The sequence below is a fragment of the Mustela lutreola genome, chromosome 7 (assembly GCF_030435805.1).
Source record: "Mustela lutreola isolate mMusLut2 chromosome 7, mMusLut2.pri, whole genome shotgun sequence".
Lineage (NCBI taxonomy): Eukaryota > Metazoa > Chordata > Mammalia > Carnivora > Mustelidae > Mustela > Mustela lutreola.
Window position 1 is genome coordinate 3,344,384 of NC_081296.1, and position 26,204 is coordinate 3,370,587.

The 26,204-nt window shown below is 51.4% G+C and overlaps 1 protein-coding gene across 1 annotated transcript in view; it reads right to left on the reverse strand.

Moving 5' to 3' along the window:
- IREB2 (iron responsive element binding protein 2) overlaps positions 1-24,479 on the reverse strand; it is a 42,898-nt gene extending 18,419 nt beyond the window's left edge. Inside the window, exons 1-9 of the mRNA XM_059179766.1 lie at positions 24,331-24,479; positions 22,645-22,734; positions 9,289-9,454; positions 7,837-7,974; positions 6,756-6,974; positions 4,272-4,341; positions 3,396-3,579; positions 2,489-2,628; positions 119-290 (exon numbers count right to left, since the gene is read on the reverse strand). Coding sequence (XP_059035749.1) covers positions 119-290; positions 2,489-2,628; positions 3,396-3,579; positions 4,272-4,341; positions 6,756-6,974; positions 7,837-7,974; positions 9,289-9,454; positions 22,645-22,734; positions 24,331-24,349 — 1,198 coding nt within the window. The 5' untranslated portion in view covers positions 24,350-24,479. The remainder of the gene's footprint in view (positions 1-118; positions 291-2,488; positions 2,629-3,395; positions 3,580-4,271; positions 4,342-6,755; positions 6,975-7,836; positions 7,975-9,288; positions 9,455-22,644; positions 22,735-24,330) is intronic.
- Between the last annotated feature and the right edge of the window lie 1,725 nt (positions 24,480-26,204).

The window sequence follows — 26,204 nt, forward strand, 5'->3', positions numbered from 1 at the left end:
TAAGGTAATTTCCTGAATATTAAATACCAAGCATGGGTAGCTGTTCATTAGGAAAAATTTCAGACAGACACACTGGACGTACAAACACATTGACCCTACTGATCTTTCATCTTCTTACCTGTGTGTTCTAAATGTCTTAATGTCACATTGTCAACAGGGAAAAAGCTGAGGACAGCACCATATTCCGGACACATGTTTGCTATTGTGGTCCGATCCACTATAGATAATTGCGAAACTCCACTTCCAAAAAACTCAACAAACTTTCCAGCCACTCCTACTTGCCTGAGGTGCTAAATAAAGGGAAACACAGAAACGCACACAAAGTTAGTAAGACCGGCGTGGATTCTCGGAAAAGCACAAGACCTAGTTTTTAACCCCTACCAGGGACACTGCATGAAAGAGGGTCTCTTGTTCTTATCAAACGTCAACTCCCTCTGGGTTTGCAGGTATTTTAAGATAAAGGATCCACAGAAGACTGACCCATTGTCACCACTGGACAGGGGAGAAAGCGCCTAAGGGCTGGAAATGGCTAGATCCACACACGAATGTCTCTGAAATTGAGGAGACGCCAGACACAACGTGTGTGTCAGCGGGCAGCCCTTCTTCTTTCTGGGCGTGAAACAGCACTAACCGCTGATGGCACCTTAGAGTAAAGAACAGTAACAAGCTGATGAAACTGCATTTAAATAAAATACATACTGGCTACAAAAATTCTTCGAATACCAACCCTGATCCAAGTGTTTACAGCATCATTTGTTCTGGGTAAACGTCATGTTGACAGGATCTCACATGTCCTCATAAAGTCACGTTTCTGAGTTATTACCAAGTAACCCCATCAGCGGCTCACCTAATGACACCGCACCGCGGCTCAGTCTGGGGCAGGAGAGGCCTAGCGAGGTAACCTGGAGCAAAGCCACGTTCAACCCAAGAGTCCCATTTAGCCCTGACAGTGCAGAGGGGCGAGGGGCCATTGAAGCCATGCTCGTATAAAAGGCTAAGACGTTTCTCTATGTTCATGATTGTCGCTCTGAGGACCAGAGCAGCACACGTGAGACACACTCAGCTAAGACTCTTTCAACAAATTCAGGAGGTGCCACAATACACATTCAGAAAAATAATATGGGATTAATCCAAAAGGATCGTGAATAGAACAGAATCTCAAGAGAGAAAATAATAAATGTGAACATACGTGATAGACATAAGTTCTATATCAACACGCCAAAATTTAAAAATAGACATGTAGGGGAACCTGGGTGGCTCACTGGGTTAAGCCTCTGCCTTGGGCTGTCATGATCCCAGGGTCTTGGGATTGAGCCCTGCATCGGGCTGTCTGCTTGGGAGGGAGCCTGCTTCCCACCCCACCCCCTGCCTGCCTCTCTGCCTACCTGTGACCTCTGTCAAATAAACAAATAAAATCTTAAAAAAAAAAAACTTGACATGTAATCTTGTTACAAAAAAACATAGCCAGAGAAGTCTAAAAAGTGGCATTACTTCTCAGGTTACCCTAAGGAAAGTACAGATTTCTCCAAAAGCGTTCTGAGATACTCATTTTCCTTTAGGAATAATCCTGCAATTATCAACTTATCTTTCGGTCCCATATGCTGCACCCATGACTTCTGCATGGTGCCACCACGTTCTCAGGGCAGAAGGCTCTGTGCGAAATGTCTGCAGGGCAGCTGGACCCTTTCTTTCCCTGCGGAGAATCCTGAAAGCCTTCAGACCAATAACCTAACCAGAAAAGTGCAGACTCCAGGACGCAAGCTGGCACTGTATGTAGGACAGCTCCTACACTCGTTTATTTAATAAAATGGACTTAATCATTAAAGCAACTGAAAATCAGAAATTTAGGACGGAGACTTACAAATGACTGTTCACTAGGAAACTCCAAAGTACGTGTGTTAAATAGCATGTACCAATATTTTAAAAGTCCAGGTTACGTTTTTCTATAATCCTTTACAAGTGTTAGAACAGCCGACAGGCAATCTTGATAGCGGCCCACTTCTACAGTCCATGTTCTCCAGGGGAGAAATAGTTTCTAACGGGCAAATGATTCAGTGAGGTATTAAAGAGATGCGATTACTTCTCAACAGGATTCTCTAACCCACGTGGCCAACAAGCCTGACGGCTGGGAGCCCGGACGTGTCCTGTTCCAGCAGTCACGGCTCAGCCCGGTGACCCTCTGCCAAGTCATTCAACCTGAGGGCGTCTCTGTTTTCTCAGAACTGAAATGGGGATGGTCACTAGCACCCTTCCAGGCTCGTAGCGAGGAATGAAAGAGGCAACAGGTCAAGTGAACAACGGCACAGCCAGCATTTCTGTACTTAGCAGCGCCAAGGAAGGGTTCTGTGTTTGCGGCTACTCCTGTGACGGTCACTATGAGGCAAGGACCAAGACGGCCAGAGCACGGAGGAGGCAGCGCAGAGCCCAACCCTGCCCTCGCAGGGCCCCACACATAATGTCCCCCACATCACGCGGTTGGCGCAGTTACCTTTGTGATGCCAAGCACGACATCTATGGACGTGACGAAAGGGTTTGATGAGCCGATCAACTCGCACCCGACCACCTCCGGCAGAGTAAGAGAAACAGGCAGACCCAGCATGACTGCTTCGGTCTCAATGCCTCCGACCCCTGGAGCGATACAGAAGACGGTGAGCACAGCAAGCGAAGAGCGCGGGTGTTCTTGGTGTAACGTCTGCTCTTGGACGCCCTGGGCGCCTGTCTGCCTAACCCTTCAGAGCCGCCGGGACTCTGGACTGTGGTCAGTACTCAGTCTCCCCAAAAGAAGGACTCCAGTCACAGGGCTGAAGCAAACTGGTGTCAACTTTCTATTAAAGGCAGGGAACATGTGGCATCTGTGATGCTGGTCCCTGGAACACCATCTGATGTCTGGACTCTGCTCCACACACAAAAGAGAACCCAGCACCTGAGAACCTCAGGAAGCAGCTCCGTCTGACAGCGGAGACCAAAGAAGTCAGCAGACCTGACACCGTGTAAGAGACCAGGCACATTCCGCCGGAGGTAACAGCCCGGGCCGGGCCAGGAGGCAGGAACGCACATCTCACTTGGGGGAGTCAACGACTCGTCTTCAGACGCGTGCGTGGGAGCAGCCAGAGGCAGCAGGTTGTAAGAATCCGGAATCCTCAGGAAGGCCAGGAGAAGCCCCGCGGGACTCGGACCAGGGAGTAACCACAACGTCCGCCACGGCCACTCCGCAACAGCAGTGCTGCGCGGGGCACACTGTCCACACATCCTCAGGTCCAGAGTCGTTCTGCCACCACTACTGCAGATGAGGAAACGGCCTCAAAGAGCCTGTAAAGACCGGCTGCCTACACTCCTGCATACTGTTCCTGACACCGTCTCCCCCGAGAATTAAACGTAGTGAGTGGATTACTTACCCCAGCCCAGAATCCCCAAGCCGTTCACCATGGTTATATGAGAATCTGTGCCCACCACGCTGTCTGGGAAGAGGAGGTCGTCTTCCTCAAACACCACTCTCGACAAATACTCTAAGTTGACTTGATGGGCCATTCCAGTTCCAGGAGGGATCACAGCCACGTTCTTAAAAACTCTTGAACTCCACTATATGATGTTTAAATTTAAAAAATCCAAGTGTCAGTGTATCAGTTTGTGCTGACAGTCAAAATATGAGTTAGTACTGACACTAAGAACACTTTACCAGCGTTCAACATGGTCCAAGTTCACAGGAGACACATGAACACAAATGCAGACACTGACCCTATATACACTCGTCGTGCAGATTAAAGCTAAATTAAGTCAAAGGGAAATGTTCGACAAGTCCAGATAAATGGTGGTTTTCAGCTGTGCCCCAAGAACTCTCGGAGTGGGGGACAAGCACAAAGCCTCCCCGCACCTCAAATTACAGCCACCTGCTTTCATTCTGTTTTATATACTGGGGTTTCTGAGATTTTATCTGAAGGAAGAAAAGGTCCTACTGCCCCAAAGCATTTAAAATCTACTCATTTAGGGGTGCCTGGGTGGCTTAGTCGTTAAGCGTCTGCCTTCAGCTCCGGTCACGATCCCAAGCTCCTGGGATCGAGCCCCACAACAGGTTCCCTACTCAGTGGGGAGTCTGCTTCTCCTTCTCTCTCTCTCCCTGCTTTTGCTCGCTCTGTCAAATAAATCAAATAAAATCTTAAAAAAAAAACCCATTACCTTAAAGGACATAAATATCACACATCAATATTCTGTGAATTTCAATATAAAATACAAAAAATATAAAAATATAAAAATTCCCCCCAAATCATGTGTACCTTGAAAAATTGAAGTCTCTCCCGATTTCTGCCAAATTCTACTTCTTGGTTTTTTAACACTGTTTCAGGTCTAAAAGGAAGAAGATCCAGCATTAAATGTATGGATCACAGAAAAGACTTGTCTTGTTTCTAAGTATTTGTTCTTAAGCACACAAACACGTTTTAAAAATTCTTAGAACAGCAATTTACTAGACTTCTCGGCATCGGTGGTTTCCTTTCAACAAGGAAGCTCTGCTCTTAGGAGCATCCAGGGCAGCTACTTCCAGGGCTCTGCCTTCCCCAGCCGCCAAACCATACTGTCCTGCGTTGCTGTGCGAGCTGACTGCAACCATCAGTGACACAGCAGCCGTCCTCGGGGCCCCCTCTGCAAGGCGGAGGAGGAGGCGGAGGAGGAGGCGGGCAGCAGCGAGTGTGTCAGCGAGCACACACCTGGTGTGTGGTGTTACAGCCGCACTGCGCACGTGCAGAAAGCTCTGAGCAAAAATGCATTCATCTCACCCAAGGTGGGAAGTTCTATTTGTTGTGTAAGTGGCAGTTTACTTTGCATGGATCATAAACATATTTTACATGCATTATTTAAACTAAGAGATAAAAACAATCCACTACCAAGCAGTAAACTATGCCACTTTAGGGAAGCTACTTTTATCTAACGGATATTTAAAAAATGATCTCTAGGGATGCCTGGGTGGTTCAGTGGGTTAAGCCTCTGCCTTTGGCTCAGGTCATGATCTCAGGGTCCTGGGACTGAGCCCCACATGGGGCTCTGCTCAGCAGGGAGGCTGCTTCTCCCTCTGCCCCTCCCCCTGCTGTTCTCTCTCTCAAAGAAGTAAGATCTTTAAAAATAAACAAAAATGAAAATAAAGAATGATTTCTAGCAGTTTTAAGCTGTTTCCTTCCAGCTGGTAATCAAGTGTTGACTAGGATATCAATACAACTTAAATTGTACCTGTCCTCTAGGGTCCAGACCATTACAGATGTTCACTCGTCAACTTTTTTTAAAAACGCAAAGATTATGTGACTGATTCACAGCTCAGTGATCCCGAGGCCCCATCACATCTTGACCGAGATTTTCCCGAGGACTCTGGGAGCTGGTCTGATTACTGTACATCCCACAGCCTGTACCGCTACGAAGTGTCCCTCATTCATAAGCTCAGAACCCGACTTTCAACTCGGCAATGATTTCCGGTGCCCACTTCCTCCCCATCCATTCCTCGTCTGGGTCTGTACCCGATGCTGCACCAAGGCCCTGTGGCGCCACAGAGACCCACTGTCTCTCTACAGACAGAGACCACAGGCCAACCCATCCAAATTCTTTGTAATCTGGAGTCAAAACTAAGGGAAAATGTTATACTAGATTGTATTTTTAATTAAAAATACACCATCTTCGCATTTCACACCCTGCCGGTCATGAGAAGGCAACCAAAAAATCCCTCAAGGGTGTTTGAATCAGTAAGACCTTTCCAGGAAGTTAGTTTCCGCGTAAGAAGGGATGCTCATCTCAAACATCCACACGCACCTAACAACAGGACAGCTAGGCACAGGAACAAGAGCTGCTTACATAAAACTGTCCTCATCTGATGCCGAGGAACCCACACATTATACTGAGTTCCCAGAAAGGAAGAGCGTGTGAGGTCACTACAACCGGAGGCTTCCCAGAAACACCGAGCCCCCAACTGTACAACCACAGAGAATCTGAAAGAACCAGTTTACAGACACATGAATTAATGTATCATGGGCTCTCAGGATAAGATATGCATGGGTATTATTCTTGGCTATCCTAAATTTCACATGTGTTACATTTTTTTAATTTGAAGAAGTAGGTCATTTTCTTACTAAATTTAAAAAACTTTTGCCAGTCTACAGACAGCGGGGTAAACAACATAATTCTTAAAAATAGCAGAATCTGGAAACTTTATAGCATACAAAAATTCAAGTATAGAATTTTTTTTTTTTTTTTTAAACTACTTATTGGCAAATTTTACCAACTCCCAAGAAGAAAATTCTTTCCTGGGCAGGTTCACTGCTTCCCATAGCACCATACAGGCAATGGTAAGTGGCTTTTTACCATTATAATATTCTTAACATCAAGCTCTCCATGCAACTGGAAAAAACAAGAATTCTAGTCGGAGAAAAAAGCTAAAACTATAAATAGTTTTATGGGGAATCCATAAAAGCAATATGAATGAATAAAGAACATATAAATGGTACAGATTCACTAAAACAAAAAATTCAGAGTTTAAGATGAGGTCCCATTTTTCTGCCTACGTTAGTCATAAAAATGAAATATATCACAGAAAAATCTGAAGAAATTTCTTCCTATGGAACAGAAATTGGTGTGGGATTCAGACACTACCATCTCAACCAGTCTCATTGGGGATGGGAGAAGCCTACATCAGAGCAACCAGGGGGGGAAGGGAAAAGGTGGGACTTCTGTAATTGAAGAATAACCCAGCACTAGTCAGTTATTTTTTAAAAATCCCATACTCAGGCACTGGTTGCAAATGAAAAGGACAGAGAATGGGTGTGTTCTCAATCTGCGAAGAAAATCTTCCTGAGTTTCGGCCCGGCTCTCCAGACTCGCACGGTCCCCGGCAGGTGGTCTGGCCTCTACAGGGAAGCTTCTTGGGCTGCGCTCGGAGCGGAGACAGCTTTCCTGCTTTCTGTAGATCGCCACCTCCAGGATTCGGAGCATTCTGTATTGCACTAGCATTCCAGAAAAGGAAACAGAATACGACCATTTAAAAGTGACACAATGTTAGCTTCTCAAAAAACACACACATGGCAATGTTATCTGGAACTAAGTAAATGTTGTTCAAACGTTAATATAGCATTTAACTCAGGTTTCAAAAGCGAGTCCCAGATTACAAAAAAAAAAAACAAAACAAAACAGAAATAGGTGACTTAAATTTGCGGAGAAGAAAACACAATTCTACATGCCTAAGAAAATAATTTTCATGTACTTCCAGGACAATTTAAATGACGCTTAGCAAGCACCCAAGTGGGTTTTTCCCCATATAACAACTTAAAAGCAGCACAGAGCCACAGGGCTAACTAATCTGGAGGGCAAAAGCACTTGCAGGCTGGGACAATCGTCGTGGTCTGTGCCAAAGATCATAGGAGAATTAGGTCTTCTCTAGTCTGAACTTGGTCACAGGGACCTTTTAAATAGAAGATGTGGAAAAACAGTTTTAGTAAGCACTGTGATTTTTACCACTGATTAAAGACATTCATGGCTCACTCCTATCTTGAGATTCTCTCTTGAAGACATGTAGGTTAAAAAACAAAAGATAATGAACAAGAATTCACTCCACAAAGCAGGTTCTAGGCTCACTCATTTTTACCAAAAATGCAGCAGAAATCTACAAACATGAATATCATTCTAAATTGAGGCTCCGTTAAACTCATCAGTACATAAACTTCACCGGCTCTTTCTCTAGATGAGTGTGCACTGACCGAAACAGCCTTCACTCAGGCACAAACTGGCTCTAACCCCTTTCCCCTAACCAGGGGGCTGGCTGCCGGCTACCCCGCACAGCTAACTCCACAAAGATCTGTGCTCACTCACCATTTACTGAAGTCGATCTGTAAAGAATGGTCAACTGTGAGATCCGTCGGACGGGCAGGGTGAACTTTTCTCGGGTCACCTCCAAGAATTTTTACTGCCTCCCTCATAGCAGCAAAATCCACCATTGCTGGTATTCCACTAATAAATAAAAAATGATGAAAATTATGGTCTAAATGGTACTTTCATATGCTCAAATAATTAACATACACTGATTCATTTTTATATCTAAATGTATCCCTTTCTAGTTCGAACTTGTGTTAGATTATGCACTTGTTATCCAAAGTTCATGTATCCTGGTTTCATGAGAATCAGCATCAATGTTTCTGAGAACTTGAGGTACCACAAATAACACAAGAGAGGACTTTTAGAGGCAAAAGAAAACTTCCAGAGACCGGTCTTTGGAATTCTTTCCCTGTCTTAAACTTCATGAGATCCCCGCTCCCTCCCAGAGCCTTCTCAGGACCCGGGGCTCCTGACTAGATGTACCCGCCTCCAGACACCTCCGGCCCCACAGGAGTGAGCAGGCAAGCTGCGGCCCTGAATGCTATCTGAAGCGCTCTCACAGTACGCACACGGGGTGTAAAGAGAGAGAGTGGCGTACAAACCAGATTTGAGCGGCTGAGGGGGAGGCTCTTATTTATCTAGCTAACTCTGGGTTTTATTCTAAGTGTGATGGACGTCCACTGGCGTACGGGGAAATGACAGGACCCTGGTTAACATTTTTAATTAAGTCACATGATCTACCGTGAAAACACAACCACAGACAGTAAGAGTGCAAGCAGGGGAACTAGCTGGAGCCACTAACAGTTGAGCGACAGTCCCGCGAGGGCACCGGGGCCAGCACTGGGACAGAGGCGGAAAACTCTAAGAGGCCTGTGGGCTCAGCACACGTCGCAGAGGTAGAGTCCACAGAGCTTGCGGACAGAATGGATTAGGAAGGAGGGACAAAGAGGAGTCCGGCATCTCCTGTGATGGAGGAGACGAGAGGGACAGTACAGCAGCTGCGCAGTAAGGGTCTGCCTAAGTCTGAGAAACCCACTCACTCACTGGAGACAACAAGGAGGGAGAGTTTGGCAAAAGCAGGTTTTCAATAAAGAGTGCAAGAAACAAGCACCTCACTTGTACTGAATTGCTTTAGTTTAGAAAGAGCTGTTGTTGTTACGTTCTATTAGTAAGCGTACAGCACATCACTGGTTTCTGATGCAGTGGTCCAAGATTCACTGTCCGCATATTATACCCAATGCTCCAAGCGATCCGTGCCCTCCTTAAACCCACCACCCGCCTCACCCAGCCCCCACCACCCGCCTCACCCAGCCCCACCCCCCCACCTCTAAAACCCTCAGTTTGTTTCTCAGGACAATTCTTTAAATTTATAGACTAATCTTCAGGATTACAAATGGAGCCAACCACCAGGGACTCTGAATTTTATGAAGGAAACACTCTACCACTCACGTAAAATCTTGAAGAAGAACACGGGCAGGAAAAAAGGGCACTTCGACATTGCTTTGTTTGGTTTTCCAGTCTAAAATGTTCATGACATCTTCCTTTTTCATTAAAAAACCATCACAGTTCCGCACAGCAGCTTCCAACAGGACCCGTATTGAGTAAGGCAGAACATCTGAGTCAGAGAGAGTATTACTATTAATAGGGGAATAGTCTTAACTGCATACTATAAAAATCTTAACAGCAAACACTTAGATAAATACAGGGATGCTCCGTTTACTCATTTGCAGTAAATACAGAGGAAAACACCGTTTATGTTAATACCGGGTTTCTGAAATAGGCACGTGAGACCGACCAATACTCAATATTCAGGGAAGACACAGAAAATCCGAATTAAATATAAAAATGAAAACATTCCTGAACTGTACAGAAGTCTGTAATAAATTTTAATAAATTTTAAAGATTGCCATCGAAAGTGGTTAGTTTAAATCAGGGTGCTTATTGGAGTCAAAATCACTTCATGCTAATTGTCACTCACCCTGGAGTTCTCGTTTAAGTATATCAGAGACACTGACTCCAAGGCCCTCAAGCTTTCAATCACACCCAAGTCTCACACCAGATTTGAGACTGACTGAGTCAGTGTGGGCCCGGCTGCATGAGCCCTTGTGGTCCACACAGCCGACCTGGCGCTGCTGTCTAAAGGGACAAAGATGTCTGCATGTCGGTTAGGAATGATCTCCAGAACATACCATTCTGAGAAAACGCAGTGCAAAACAATGTTCACAGCGCCCTACCATTTCAGTAAGAAAAGGCATTTTAAAAAGTGTAAAAACACACATATGGTATAACAATTATAAAGTTTTAAATTATATTATTAAATACATATTTTAATTTTACTATCTTTAAAATATTACTTGAAAATACTACCAGAAGCTTTTAAACATATTAGAAATATATTAAATGAAAAATAACATATGTCTTGTCTCCAGAAAGAACAAATGAAAGGACAAACTGAAAAGTCAGTATCTACTCCCACAACATTTTGGCTGATATCTCCCGAGCAAGACACGTAAAAAGGACAAAAAGTACCACAAAGAAAACTACGTTCAGGTATCAGCACAGAGAGTGCAGCCTGAAGTTGCCCACACGAGGGAAAGCAGGCATAAAGCACTTGTGTTACTGTGGCTAGAAACCAGGATTTTTTTTTTTTTTAAAGATTTTATTTATTTGACAGAGATCACAAGCAGGCAGCGAGGCAGGCAGAGAGAGAGGAGGAAGCAGGCTCCCGGCTGAGCAGAGAGCCCGATGCCGGGCTCGATCCCAGGACCCTGAGATCAGGACCTGAGCCGAAGACAGCGGCTTAGCCCACTGAGCCCCCCAGGCGCCCCGGAAACACCCAGGGCTTTTAAGGGTAATGATACAGAAGTGTAAAGTCAGAGCAGCTAACTTAAAAACAACAAAAAACCCCTCCATTTCAATTGGAATCATAGGTACAAACTCATGATATATTTTCTCCTTTTAAAAAACGTGTTTCCAGCTCTGTTCAGTGAAAAGGCCCCGAAGACGACGATCGCCAGTAAGGCCGGCCCGGCCTCTCCAGCTGCTGTGACACTAACTACTGTTTTTCCACCGAGAGGAAAACGCCCGAGTTCTTCCCACAGTTCCTCCCTCATCCGGGACACCCCGTGTCAGAACCCGACGGGCACGCTGAGGGGTCCGCGTGAACATCGGAGTCACTGACGCATCAGACACAGCAACAGCCCTTAGTTCGTGAGGACGCGGGAAAAAACCCTTCAGTGACCCCACGCACGTTCCTCCAGCAAGTCCGGCCCCTGAGAGCTCACGCAGGGGAAACACATCAATCCTTCACCTCGTCCTTCCTCATTTCAAGGACCCAAAGGGCGAAGAGCAAGTTCTCCCTCAGAGAGGAGCGGAAGCCGGCAACAGAAGAGGGAGGGTGTCACTCCCGTCTCCCACATGCCGGACATGACGAAAAGGCCCTTGGACGGCGCTGGAACATTCGCTGAGACGTGATCACGCCGCCTCGGAGCGCACGGAGCCCGCGGACGCCCGCCACACGGCCAGCGCCGCCGGACGCGGGACGGGAGAGACGTCATCTGCTCTGCGGAACGTGAAGAGCCAAGCCCGCCACCGGGGTCCTCGCAGACACACGCACCTCCGGACGCTGAGGCAGCCGGCCGCCCCCGCCGCCCCCCAACCCCCTCCCCCCCCCCCCGGGGCAGCGCGGCCGGAAGAGGACCCGCCAAGGAGCAACCCGAGCGATGCGCGTGGCTGCGTGGACACCAGGGCGGCACCGAGAAAGCGGCGAGGGGGCGCGCGCCGGCCGCCAGGGACGCGGAGCTGGAGTCGCCACCGGCCTGTGCGAGCCCGTTCGAGGCGACAGGAAGTGTGACCACGGGCCACGTTCCACATCACAGGAGGGAGTCGCCGTTCACTGTCGCAGCGGCGGTAAAGGCGCCGCGATACTTTCCAGTCCCGTCACACAGCAGCCACGTGTGCTGAAGCGCACGTCCAGGTTCCGGAACCGGTGGAAGTGTTTCCGGCGAAGGTCGGCAACGCGGACACCCGCCGACGAACCCAAAGCGGGTCGTGACTCCGTCCCTACGGCCGGGACTGACGTTCACCTCACAGAAGTTAAGGATGAACGAAGGTCCAGGTGAGGAGACAAAAGACCACGCGGCCAGACACACACGCCTGTACCCCCCACGCGCCACAGGCGCCACCCGAGAGCGGCCTCCCGCCGAGTCGAGCTCCCGCCGCAACAGGAGCCGCAGGCGCGAACCGGGCCGCGAGTCTCCAGGACCGTAAGAGCCGCGCAGGCGCGAGCTCGCGGCCTCCCTCCGTCCGCACCGCGGCCCCGGCCCCAGACGCAGCGATCAAACACCCGGCAACACTGTCCCAGACGCGCACGGACCGGTTTTCTAGTAGCTAACCGCTCTGGAAAAACGACGACAGGAAGGGTTTTTGTTTAAAGATCCTCCCAAAAAGCATTTACTTAAATTTCTAATAAAACACGGCAAACTGGGCGATTATGTCCGCTCGCTCCTGAAATCCACGGAGAAGAGTAAAGAACGAAAGTCATGAACCCACAAGAACGAGAGACAAACACAACTCAAGAGGCTCGGGCCACAGCACAGCACGGCCGCGCCCACGGGGAGGAGCGGCGACCGGCGGCGCCGACCGGGACGCGGGCCAGCCCGGCCCGATGGAGGGCGGCGCGGAGCCAAGCGGCCACGGAGCGAAGCCTTCCGAGCTCCAGGGGGAAACCGTTTCCAGCCGAGAGAGCTCTGGCCACGGGCAACCCGAGTCGCTGAGGCAAGGCCTCCGACACGGCGCTCCCAGCGCGGGCGCCACGGGAGGGAGGCGGGAGGAGACACGCGTGTGGGATGCGGGACGGAAGAAGCACCGCAGCACCGATTGCGCCGGGCCTTGCGGCCTTCTTCGGGGCTGGGGCTACTGTGTCCGTCTCACCTTAGTGGTCTCGCGGGCCTTGAGCTCCGTCACCCGGAAGTTCAGTACCGCAGCGGAAGCGCGAGCAAACACGCTCGCTCCGAGCGCGTGGGCGGGAGCCGGCCGTCAGTCACCGAGACGCGCCCAGCCGCACGTGTGGCTCGCTCAGCCATAACCGCCCGCGGCCAAACGCGAGGAGCGAGGCCGACGTGCCGGCCTCCACACCGTCCGCCCGGTCCGCCCGCACACCGTACCCCGTTTCGCGCATGCGCTCATTCTCTCGCTCGCTCACTCGCGGGTCTGGACGCCAGGCCCTGGGCTCACGACACGACACGAGGCGGAGGCAGACACTTCACCGAGGAGCCAACCCCGCGGCGGTCCCCCTCCAGGACGCTAAGGATAGCAGGGACCTGCGAGGGGGCAGCGATCTGGGCGCTCTGCCCGCACCGCGGCCCGTCCCCGGGGGGCATTCAGAGCGTGGGCTCGCAGCGCTCCGCGTCCGCCCCCACCGCTGGCAGCCGCCTGCCGTCTCCGGCTGGGGGGCCCGGGGGCGTCCGGCTACCCTCCCCGAGCGCGTCCACGGCGCGGCGAGGGCCCGCGCTCAGGCCCCGTTCCTGTGGGAGAGCAGCGCAGCGCACACCCCCACCCTGCCCACCCCCGCCCCGCGGAGGCCGGGGCCGCGCCGCGGGCATCACTCCTCCGGAGTCTGTGCACGAGTGTTGGGCGGGCTGCTCCGACGGACCCCCCGGGTCACACGGCGAGCTCCCGGCAGCGTCTGAGCCAAGCGCGCGCCCCCCTTCCCCAGCGGCCGCCCCACTCGGCTCCCCACGGCGGCGCGGGAGGCTCTCAGTCGGCTGCCGGCCCGCGGCTGCGACAGTCACTGCGGTTTCCCCGGCGCTGACCCGTGGAGGAGGAGGAGGAAAAGGAACCCACGACCCCCGAGACACCGGGGCCGCCTCAGCAGGGCCTCTCTGCCTTCCCCCGCGCTCCTCACCCCGCGCGGCCTCCCTCCCGAGACCCCCGCCGACCTCCTGCTCCTCCGCCGGCGCCCAGGAGCCCAGCCGCCGGGGAGCCTCTCCTTCCCCATCTGAGAAGGCAGCGGTGGCCCTAGCGAGTGCCCACCTCGGGAGACGCTCTGCGTCCCCCGCTGCGGCACCTGGCAGGACGCGGCGTCGCCCGCCAGCCTCTCTCTCGCCCGCCACAGCCCTCCCCCCGCTCCCCCCAGGCGGCGGCCTCCAGCCCCAGTGAGGGGCGCAGGGCCGCGACTTCTGAAGCTCTGGACAAGGTTTTCCGAGAATCACCCTGTTCTCCAAGTCCGTTTCTCCAGACTTCCACTCACTGTTCTGTCCACACTCACCTGATCTCTAGCCTTAAAACACCAGTGACACCCCCTCAGCACGGGCCAAGAGAGCCAGCCATTGCCGCCCTGGTCAGGCTCTTTCCTCCCAGCTCCCTCACCGCCCCCCACTTCAGAGGGGCTGTGGGAAGACCATGTTCCCTGTCCCCCACCTCACAGTTCAGCATGACTTGCAAGCACAGTAACTGCCTTTGTTCCAGAATATTCTTCAAAGTTAATACAGTGAATGGCCTTGAAGATACGGACAGCATCTCCTCCTCGAGAAAAGGCAAGCATACCTACTGTCCATTATGAAAGATTTGGGTCCCATTAATCTGAGCTCCTTTCCTGTAACACAACCACTGTGCGTGTGACACGCATTATCTGGCCCTCTTCAAACTCACCAGGAGAAACGGGGGCCTGGGAAACCGACAGAAATGCCAGTACTGCTTTGCTGTGGGTAATAAACCATCCACTGTCTCTGATCGAGTCTCCCGGCTACTGCCCACACCTATGAAACTAAGGCTACTTTGTTAACTTGCAAGGAGAGGAAAATTCAAGATCCTTTACGCCGGTCTGCCTCCAGTTTGCTGGAGTCCTTAATATTTTCTGGCAGCCCTGTTTTGGCTTCCTAGCCAGCCTCTACTCCTTTGCCTATCTTGATTTTTGTGATTTTTAAAGTAAGCTCTATGCCCAACATGGAGCTTGAACTCACAACCCTGAGATCAAGAGTCACATGCTCTACCGACTGAGCCAGGCCTCCTCCCCGCAGTACTCTGCCTGCTCCTCGATCTTCAGAGTTCCTGAGACTTCACAGCTAGCTCACTTCTTTTCTCACCATACTGCCCCCCTCAAGAGTGTTCATCATTCCTGTAGCCTCAAAAGACTGCACCAATGATCTCAAAACCGTCCTCTACAGTCGGGGTCTTCTGGGCTCCAGAACCACAGTCTTTGAATACAGCTGTGTTCCCCAACTCACCAGTACCTAAACAGATACCTGTGACATCCCCCACCCACCCCACATACCGCCTGCTCTGGTGCCCCCTAGCTCAGTGAACAGCAGCAGCGCCCCCCCAAGGCGCACGTCATCACAACTAGGCAGCGTCCTTGACACCACTCATACATCTTTGAATCTGTCCACTTCTATCGCTACCCCCAAATCTTGCCCATCCACCACAGCATTTCTCACCCAGATCCTCTTGCTTGCCTTCCGCCTCCATGCTTACCCCATGCCAGTGGTCCCCGGACTCCAGAAGGCCCCTAAAATTCTTTTTGGAACCTGCAAAGTCAACTTAGACATTACGTGCTTTGTCACTACTTTGACACACGCACTGATGGCGCCAGAACAACAGTGGGCACACAGCGGGCGTCCCAGCAGAGCTCAAGGCAGTGGGACTGACCTGTCCTCATGCTCATCGCCTGCTCGTTTTCGCACAAAATACCTGCTTCACTTAAGAACGTCTGTGATGAAGCAGAAAAGGTGTTCATTTTAATTAAGTCTCAACTACTGAGATCAAACCTTCATTTTCTGTGTGACGACGAGATGGACAGTATGTGCAACAGCCCATCTCTCAAAACCAGAGTATGAATGCCTAGGGAAAACACTTGTGTGATAGTTTGGACTGGAAGCTAAATTAGCCACTCTCCCAAAGAACACCATTTCCACTGGAAAGAACTGGCAGACCACATTTACTCAACCAGAGGTACTTGGCAGATGTTTGCTAAAAAACAAAATAAGCCTGTCTGTGACCTCATCCCACCATCATCTGCTCATCACACTCACTGAAGGTCGTTGAAGAATAAAGGTTCGCTGAGTTACTCAGATCTTCTGATGTAGACACACTTTATGATGCAACACATAAAAAGTACGCACACACGTTAGTGTCACAACAGCCCACCCAACCTGAGAACCAGCCTCCATGCAATGAGCCGCACACTCAGAAGGACTTCCACCTATGCTTGTACATGGACCAAGACACTCCTGCGCAGAATGCTGTTCCTGCCAGCTTCTGGACTTCCTCTGCAAGCCTCCATGTGGCCTGGGCATCCTGAAGGGTGACTGCCCGGCCAGCTCAATCTCAGTGCTGGCTGCTGCTTCCCTAAGTCCCTTGCCGGCACTCCAGGGGGGACCTCCTGCCTGCCCCAGCAACCCCCAGGCCCACTCCAGCACGGCCACACAGCAAACTTCTGGGTATCCTGGGGGCTGAACCGCCCGCCCTTCTCCAGTGAGGTCTGCACCCCTTTCAAGCTGGTCCCTCCTTGGGTGCTCTCCATCAGCCCTATAGTACCATATGCAAGTGCTCTTCTATCACGGTTCATAATGATGTACATTAAAGTCCCCCATCCCGTCTCCTGATTGGCCCAAACTGCTGTGTCGTAACAAAGCGCTGTACTTGCGTAGTCGCCACCATGTCCGCACTACTACGCTGTGTGCTTTCTCGAGCACAGAGCTGCTCTCATGAGTACCCAGTATGTGTCAGCTGAACAAATTAAACAGTGTTGTTGAGAGACCTGTGTACCAAATAGAGAAGCAGACTAGGTAATTCTGCCTCTTCTAACCAGAAGTTCCTAGAATTCCATCCTCAAAGGACAGGTAACGAACAACACGTGGGAACCAAGACAAATGGGTAATTTAGACTAGCAAAAGGAGGTAATTTGTGTTATCACACTTCTGAAATGAGATGATAACAAATGATATCCTTGTGATCGATTAGGGGAAGATCCCACAGGTGGCTCAGACTCAGAAAAGAGGCTGAGGTCTACTATGTGACACAGCACAACCAGGCCCCAGGGACCGCAGAGCCGCCCATTCAAGGCTAACCGGCTGCTGCTGCAATCAGGTGGTACAGCTCACCTCCTAGTGTGGGGATCACACTGCTGGTCTGCAGACAGATTATGCTTGTCCCCTAGCGTTTTAACATTTTAATTTCCAACATGGAAAAACCATAACTTTTTCATATAAAAATCCAAATTTCTGGCTTCTTAAAATAAGTTTGAAAAAATTTTTACAACACCAGCCTCCCACTTCTGCCCCTTCATACATGCCACCATCCCCACCAGCATGGCCCACTTGTCGCGGTGGCGCTGTCCATGGTCCCTGAAAGCACGGGCACACAGCCTCCACCAACGGTCCACAAGCACCCCCTTAAGGATCAGTGGGATGTTTGAAATCCTCCTCCACCACGGAGACGGTTAAGGTACAGGTAGCGGGACTTCGTTCAAGCAGACAGTGACAGAACTCGTTACAGCACAGACACAGTCAGTACTCTACGCCAGCACCTCTCTGACTCCCGCTCTCAAGCTGGGAAACAATGGTGTGGAGTAGGGAAATCCAGCACTGGTCTGCAAGCAGAAGACAGAGGGGTCTAAGACCAAATTTCATTTACAAGTAATGTGATGCTGGGCTAGTTACTTAATTGTTAGACTTATTTTTCCCATGTGTAAAAAGGGGAGATAAAACCATCTTTTCTGCCCACCACAAAGCAATATTATGAAGATGAGCAGACCATGTAAAAGGGTTTTGTTCATTTTGCACACGTGAAAATTCCAGGTTTAAACAGGTGCAGAAATTACCCAAAGGAGACAGCAACATGAACTGGCTGAGAGCTGGGCCCGGAGACACTAAGTGGGATGGAAGACACACCAGGGTAAGGAAGGGGTAAAAGTCACGAACACTCAAGGCTTGCCTAAAGCCCCAAGGAGGGTAGCTCTGGAGTCCAGACTGAGAGGGCAGGACCATGGGCAAGCACCTGCTGGAGGAGCTACAGAGTGAACCTAGAAACCCTGGTCAAGGCCAGGGGCCTGAAGAAAAGATTAACAACGTGTTCCAGAAGGTCTCGTAACCCCCTCAGATCTGGCCACAGGATTAACTCACGCCCACATCAGATCAGAGTCCAGGTTTCGTTTCTGTCTCTAAATTTCTGTCTCTTAACTAGTACCAAGCCAGATAGAATAGATTTCCAATAAAGAACTGACCTGTTTAAAAAAAAAAAAAAAATACTGCCACAAATAGAATGTAAAAAGGCAGAAAAAAAGAAAACCAATTCCTGCTTCTTTCAGATTTTTTCCCCCACTGACAAAGGCAGAGAAGATAAGAACCGTACCATTACTGATGAGAGTGCAGAAACACCCACTCTCCCCACTCTCTCCCAGTGGGCTTGTCATATGGCAGCAGCTGCTAACCAGGAGACGCACCTCTGTGAAGCCTGTGCAAACAGCCACCCATGGAATGGACAGTCCTCTGTGTCCCATTACCTCCCTGGCTACAGCACAGAAGCCAGAGCCAATCCTGGGCAGGTCGGTGACCAACAGCCTCACGAGGGAAAATACAGGAGGACAATTACATTCCTCTCCCAGGAATTTGCAATCAGTAAGTATGCAGACTGAACCAGCAAGGTGTTCAGAGCTAAGCCAGGGGCTGAGGCTGCCATCAGGGGACCCCGTACAGTCAGCAGGCAGGAGGCTGAGCTACAGTGCAGTGGAGGGCACAGAAAATCTGAAGCCTCGAGAGAGAAAATACAGAGCTTCCTCAATTCTGGCCCTTTTCTGGAGATCTAGCCACATTTCACCAGCCTGGGAGCTCAGCAGCATGACAATCTTACTTTGTTTGAGGTAGTGGGTGTCTCTTCTTGGCCACCCAAAGGGCCGAATCTAGAACGGAAAACGTCAACAAAAGCAGAGATAAAATCAACAGAACCTTGGAACAAAATGTGAAGGGTCAGTGAGTCTATGGTCATACCTGGAATAGTAGAATCATATTAGGTAAACGTAATCCTTGGAAAGGCATGCACTGTGTCAACACACCAAGCGAACTATTTCATTGCTAACCCACCTCACAGCCCACCTCCAGAGTCCAGGGCAGAGACACGATTAGAAAACATAGACTTCTGTCCCTCCTAGCAAGGTAACTGCTCCAGCAACAGACCACATTACAAGCCCAGCCAAACTAGGCTAAATAAATAGACAAAAAAGTCAGTTTTGGCCACAACCAGTCTTAAGTGACAATGTAAGACAATGGTAAGAGCATACCCAACAGTGGCTACTCTGGGCCTTACACAAAATGAGTAAGCAGGCTGCAGAAACAGATGACTGCGGGCAAAGGGACAGACACCAGGCAGCCTTCAAGTGACAAAAGGAACAGCCTCTGGCTTAGAAACCCTGTCCCCACGAGCGCTGACTGTGCTTTCTGCCTGCGTCTTCGGATGTCTGGAAATTGCAACATTTTTCTCCAAGTTTCTGTTCCTTATGTCAAGGGTGAAGACTGAACACACGGTATACAGTAAAAGTAGAAAAGACAAACGTTGATGAGGGCAGGGAGAACGGCACACGTCCAACCTACTAACCCTACAGAATGACAAGCCCGCATTGAAATTGCAAGGTCACACATACAGAACAGCAGTGTGTCAACAGGGGCGAGGCCATGGTGCACCCACATGGGCCGTGCGGCCGTCAGAGGCTGCCATGAAGTCGAGGTATCCCACTACCTGAACTCACACTCCCTGACTCAGGAACCAAGCGGACTCCAGACAGCACAGAACGCCAGCATTCCAGGACACGGAAAGACGTTCACAAGACAGCAAGTGCACAAACAAGCAAACGTTATGAACCAACACACATCACGTGCGTTTCTGTTCAAAGTAGCACATTTACGTATAGTTGTACCTACACGAGACTGTTTCTGCACTGCCTGTAATGGGGTCTTTTTGCAATTCTCAACCCCCCTCTAATTCCTTATAAACAATAAAAACACTTCTAAATATGTAAGACTTTTTTTCAGAGCCTTCAAGTTAGGATTTAGAAAACCCAGCCTTGGCTCTGCTGGTCAGGGAAGGAGAAGACGGGGCGGCTGGGCGGAGCTGAAGGACAGACGGCAGGGGCCCCACTGCTCAGGGACAGCTAGTCTCCACAACAGGCCTCCCGACGGCAGCCCTCCACGGCCTCCCCCGCCCTCCTCACCTTCCCTTCCACCCGTTCGAGGCCTGCCCTGCACCGAACTCCCCAAGTGTGGACTGTCCTCTGTGAGTCCCCTGGTCCCCGGCAGCTTGAGGCCTCACTCCTACAGAAAGCAGCCTCTGACTCTCCGGGACAATGACTGCCCCCCCTCGGAAACAGGTCTATTTTCACAGTTACTCAACATCTGCAAGGCCGCAGTCTGTGCACTCCAAGGCCACACAGGCAGCTCTGGATCCCTAAAAAGGCGGTTTGCTGGAAGTGAAGTTGTATAAGACCAAAATGGAATCGATGTGCACAATGTGTCCACTTCTGTAAATATCCCATGAGGGCAAGCCTGGGAAGCAGAAAAATAAAACAGCAATAAAAAAGCAGCAATCAAATGATTTGTGTTGTGCTCCATGGACAGACAGAGGAAGAGGAGGCATCCAGGGAAGGAGTCCAGACTGGTTTGTTCCCCAACTGTGCAAGTGCTTCTCTCTGCGCCATCCCCCCTAAATGCCGGAAGGCTACCCCCTCTGTCCTCCGGCCTCCGGCCACTCTGGCCGCGGACATGCAGGGCCCCTCAGGGGCTCTTCTCCCCCTGCTCCCCTTCCAGTGGCCTAGAGCTTGGGCAGGGCCTGCAGGTGCACCAGGATCTGCCACCAAAAGCACGAGACCAAAACAGAAAACAAGAAGCCTGGCTCCTGGTCCTTGCCGACCCTGTTGCACCACAGCCCCAGTCTGCCAACTCCGGATTCCTGCTCCATTTGTTAACGTCATCATTCGGAAGCATGTCAGGTCCCTGTGCCGCAAGCATTCCTGACATGCGAGCAGGGGGCTGCCAGGAGCTCATCCCATCTGTCTGTCCTCCCCAGGACAGGAGAGGTCGGAGCACACTCTCCCCCGCTAGCAGGGAGCACACCACAGCGGGCTCCCCACCCGGCCGGCACCGGCACAGGGGCCCGAAGCCCGGCCCCAAGCAACACCCCCTGAGCGCAGGTCGGCGAGGACACTCGATGTGGTCTCTCCAGAAGGTGACACACACGCTCTGCTCTAATGATAAACAAGCAAAACAACCTGCTGCTCCAGTTACTCCTCTCTCCAAGTCAGTTCTGCTTTCAAACTTTATTCCCTCAAGTAATTACTAAAAAATTGCTCTCGTAATTATTAATAAGCCTTTCATAATAACCACTCCATGAATAAAACAGGGCTTTAATCCCAGGGAAATAAAAACCAAATCTCTGTTTTGAAATCATTTCTATTTACAGCTGTGTTATTACTGTATTTTCCATGGTTATAAAAACCCTGGATACTCTGAAACTCAGTTATCTCTAGATGCCTATGAAAACTTATTTTCCAGAGAAAATTTAGCTTTTACATCATGAACCATTCTTAGTGCATTTTAATTATTTTTGAAAGTTTCCTACTGATTTTCTGCATTTCAGAAATATAGGCCACCTTCAAGTGGGCACATCTCCACAAATGATCCACCGAAAAACTTACACCCAATTTCTAAACTATCTGCACATATGTTCTTCTATTATTTATTAAGCTATAAAATATGGATTAAGAATCTTCCGGGACAGCATCACTAGGTATTACAAGGAAGTAAAGCGAAATAAAAAATCTTTCTTATGTATAAGCAATTGAGGTGTTCCCTTTTCAAAACTAATAGGAACTCATCGTTGGTGAAAAGGATGGCATCCCTGTGAATTAAAGACATGTGGCACTTACAGAAACAACCTACCTCTCTCAATATAAATGCTGGCACCTAAACATGGAAGGTAAAAACGACCTCTTATTTATAAAAGCAACCTATTTCTAAGACAGCTTTCTTCTACAAAATATTGAAATTTTCTCACAATGTACAAGAAAAACTGCTAGTGGCAGTCTAGAATACTTAAATACATCAAAATCTACAGAAAAATTACAGAAGTAACCTCGATTAAATAGTACAAGAAAAAAGATTAAAAGAACAGTTCCCTCTAAAATGTACTGCAATAGATTTGGCATTTATTTTCCTAGTAGTTTTCCCGGAAAATCCACACAAACAAAAACCACTCTTCCAAAGAGGTCTTCCCTTCATTGGCTGGTTCAGGTGCTCAACTGTCAATAAAGTCAAGACTTCAATCCAATTCCCTAGGGTTGAGCCAAGATCACTCTCCTGAGATCTCAGTGAAAGGGCTGCCCAAAGGGCACACAGGCCAGGACACAGCATGCCCAGCCCCAGAACACCACTCCCATCAGGGGGCCCGCTGCCGATTCCTACCCACGTAGGACAGGTAAAGAATCCTGGGCTCTGCTCTCTTGAAAAGGTAAAGCATGCATGTAAGAGGTGTAGAATAGCATCAGCAGATTTTTTTGTTGTTGTTTTTAAATTGCACTAGTTTCTCCATGGAAAAAAATCATGGCTAAATTAACTTACATTTTTAAATGAGAAGTAAAGGGATGGACGTGCACCCTCAAACAAAAGTTGTCCTAAGGGGAGATTTTAAACTGTTAGAGGTTACCGTAGGTTTGCCTGTTACAACATGGTGAGAGTAATTTAACATTTCCTCAGTTCAGCTTAACAAATGCATTTTTATTATTACAAACTAAACAACCCCCCCCAAATTAAGCAACATTACCATACTTGGTGCCTCCAAGTCTAGGTACATTGAAGAACTTCTTACGTGAACTGTCATTCAATGTTTCAATAAGGTATTCAAAAGGATATCCTGAAAAAAAAATTACAATTTCATTAAAAACAGCTACAAAGTACTTTAATTTAAAATGAAAATAACTGGAAAACCCACTTTGTCCAAAAGAATTTTTTGCAGTGCTGCAAATGCTCTCTACTTGTGCTGTCCAGTAGGACAGCCACAGGCCACACATAGCTACTGAACACTTGAAATGTGGCTATAGCCACGGAAGAAGTGAATTTTAAAATTTAATTTTTATTAAGTTAAATTGAATCACACGTGGCCAGGATCCATGGTATTGGACAACACAGCTCAAATTATGACTCCTGTCAAACAAAAACAGGTAAGATAACTAATTCCTGAAATGTGGTAACAAAGAATACCAGGGGAGGAAAACCAAGAATGATTTAAATGATGTACAGACTTTAGGAAGACAAGTCCTTAAACAACGCTAAGTACAGACAGAACAAGCTGAAAACCTGACAACTGTCAGAAGGATTGATTTTTTAAAAATAACTGAAAGACAGATTTTTACACAGCATTCAACAAGGTGGACAAAATCAAAAGGACACCAAAACACAAAACTTAGCAGGGAAGACTACTAGTCTTAGACTGAAGCTAGAAATGAACGAGAAAATATTTGGGTGAATCAAGATTCTCGCCAAGGGACCACGTCTTTCTGGTTTTGCACAACATGAAGCTGGGGGTCTCACTGGAGGGCTCCCAGCTCCCAACGTCCTGGGGGGGGGGGGGGGCGCGGGTGGAGAAGAACCTTCAGATCAGGTCTTTTGTGCAGACTCATGGCTGTGGGTGGGCAAGACCCTCCGTGAGGGCAGCGCCCTGAGCCCAGGGGAGAAGACAGGAGCACAGCCCCCTCACACAGGACGAGTGTTCCCTCTCATGCTGGGGGTGGGGGGAAGGGGGCCGAGGGACAGAGGAACAAGGGGCAGGAAGCGCATGGGGGAGGGAAGCAGGGGCAGGAGGGGGGCGTAGAGGGCAGGGAGCCGACAGCAGAGGCAGGCGGTAGGAAGGGCCGGAGCGGCAAGAGAGTCAGGGGGCGGGGGAAGGGGGCGTGGGGAGGGGGCCAGGGGCCGGAGGCAAAGGACCGGGAGCAGCGGGCAGGAGGTGCAAGGGGGCAGAGGAGCAGGAGGGCCGGGGGGGGGGGGAGCAGGAGGGCCGGGGGGGAGCAGGGGGACAGGAAAAGCAGGGGGCCGGGAGCAGGGGGCAGGGGAGGCGGGGGCCAGAAGGGCAAGGAGGCAGGGGGCAGGAAGAACAGAGGGCCGGGAGCCGGGCGCAGAGGGAGCAGGAGGGGCAGGGACCCTGGTCAGGAGGGTGGGGGGACCCACCGCCGCACGCACCGCCGGGAGCCAGCGGCCCGGAGCCCGGCCTTGACCGCCCCCACCCGGCCCGCAGCCCGCAGCAGAGGGAGGGGCTCGCGCCGGGCGCCGAGGCCCAGCAGGGGCCCGCGGGACCCCCGCCAGGACTGCCGAGCAGCGGCGGGCCCCGCGCAGGCCCCAGGCCCGGGCGAGGGCGGCGGGGGGGCCCCCAGGGAGCGCGGCCCGAGCTCGCCAGCCCCGGTCGAGCGACCCCCGGCGAGGGGAGCGAGCCGCGCGGCGCCGGGCGGGCACTGACCTGCACCGGGGGCGTCCATCTTCGGAGAGCATAGTATCCCTGCGCGGAGGGGGCCCGCGGGGGAAGGCGGGGGAGGCCGGGCGGGGAGAGGGAGGAAGGCGGGCGGGCCGGCGGGGGAGCAGGAAGGGGCCGTCTCGCGCAAACACCGCGAGAGCCGTGGAGCCCGGGCGGCTGCGCTCGCGAGATTTGCCGCGCGGCTATCGCGAGAGATCCGGACGAGGAAACAAAGAAAGACGTGGGGCGGTGCTCGGGGGTGGGCGGGGCGCTCGGGGAGGGGGCGGCGCTCGGGCTGGGGGCGGCGCTCGGGCGGCGAGTTGCGGAGGAGTCGCGTCGCCGCCCCCGGACCCTCGGCCCGGCTTCTCCGCGTTGCTCCGCCCCAGCCCCGGCCCCCGCGATCTCCCACAGCCCGGCCGCCGAGGGTCCGGGGGCGCGGGCCGAAACGGTTCCCAGGCCTTGCCTCCCGGCAGCTTCCGCGGCCTCGGCCGATGGCCCGGTTCTTCCCTTCCCGCCCCGGAGGCTGCGCTTGCTGTGCCGGCCGCTCGGCGTCGGGGTGTCGGGAGACACTAGGGCCCCGCGCTGCGCCCCGAGCCCCGAGCCCCGGCCCGGCCCGCCCCGTCGGGGTCTCCGGCCACGCTCGTGCAGCTCCCCAGCCTGCGGCGCCAGAGCCGGGAGACGAGCGTGTCCTCCGGCGCCACGTCCACAGACACCCCGGACCCAGGGTCTCCCCAGGACACTCCCGTGTCCCCCCAAGCCCAGGAGTCCTTCCCAGATGCCTGCCTGGGCGCGCGGCAGCACGGTGCACCCGCGGCCCGAGCCCGAAACCCGCGCGTCGTCCTGGGATCCGTGCGGACCGGGTCTGCGCCCCGCCCCGTCCAGCCGGACCGCCTGCTCCTGCCGCGCTGCAGTGCTGAGACGAGCTCGCCGAGGGAGCCCGGCACCGCGGACTGCAGCCTTCGCTTCCCCGCGGTGAACAGACTCACCCAGCCGCACCCAGCCACTCGGGCCTCGCGCTCGGTTCCCGTGCACGAGCAAGCCCACAGGTTCCGCGAGTCCTTCGGGGTCGGCTGCCTCACACCTCTGGGTGCCCCCTTCTCCGGAGAACCTCTCTGGACAGAATCATCTCGCTCACTGTGAAAACTTCTGCCCTCTCCGGCCAACCCCGGCTCCTCCTCAGGCCCTAGTCCGGATAGTGTTTCCCACCCCAAGTCTTTGGGAAAGTGAAGATACGTTTCCCTCTCGCGCCCCTGGGTGGCTCAGTAGGTTAAGAGTCTGCCTTTGGCTCAGGTCTTGATCTCAAGGTCCTGGGACTCAGCACCCCCACCCCCACCCCATCAGGCTCCTTCCTTGGCAAAAAGCCTCCTCCTCCGTCTGTCTCTTACCCTGCTCCTATTCTCTCTCAAATAAATAAAATCTAAATTTAAAAAAAAATGCTTCCCTATCCTATATTGTAGATAATGCACTTCATTACACTTGATTGCAATTGCAGATTTACGGTATTTCCCACATTCTGGTTAGGTGTATGGGAGAGTACCCAAGGAGCAGTGGCTTAAACAATACAGACCTGTAATTACCTCCCGTGACAAAACCCACAAGAGCTGTCCCCGGGCCGCTGCTGCCATTCGGTCACACCATCAAGGATCCTGTCACCTCGTGGTTACAGAATGACCCTGTCATGCAGAAACATAATGGTGTCCTACAACTTCCCAAAGCAGGGGAGAGCTGGTGCAGACCACCTCTCTCTTCTTAGTACTGTTTCTTAGTGTAGTCTCCATGCCCAACTTGGGACTTAAATTCACAACCTCAAGATGAAGAGTCCCACACGCCCTGGAGCCGGCTGGGCGCCCCAGAGCATCTCTCTCCTTTGACCAACATGA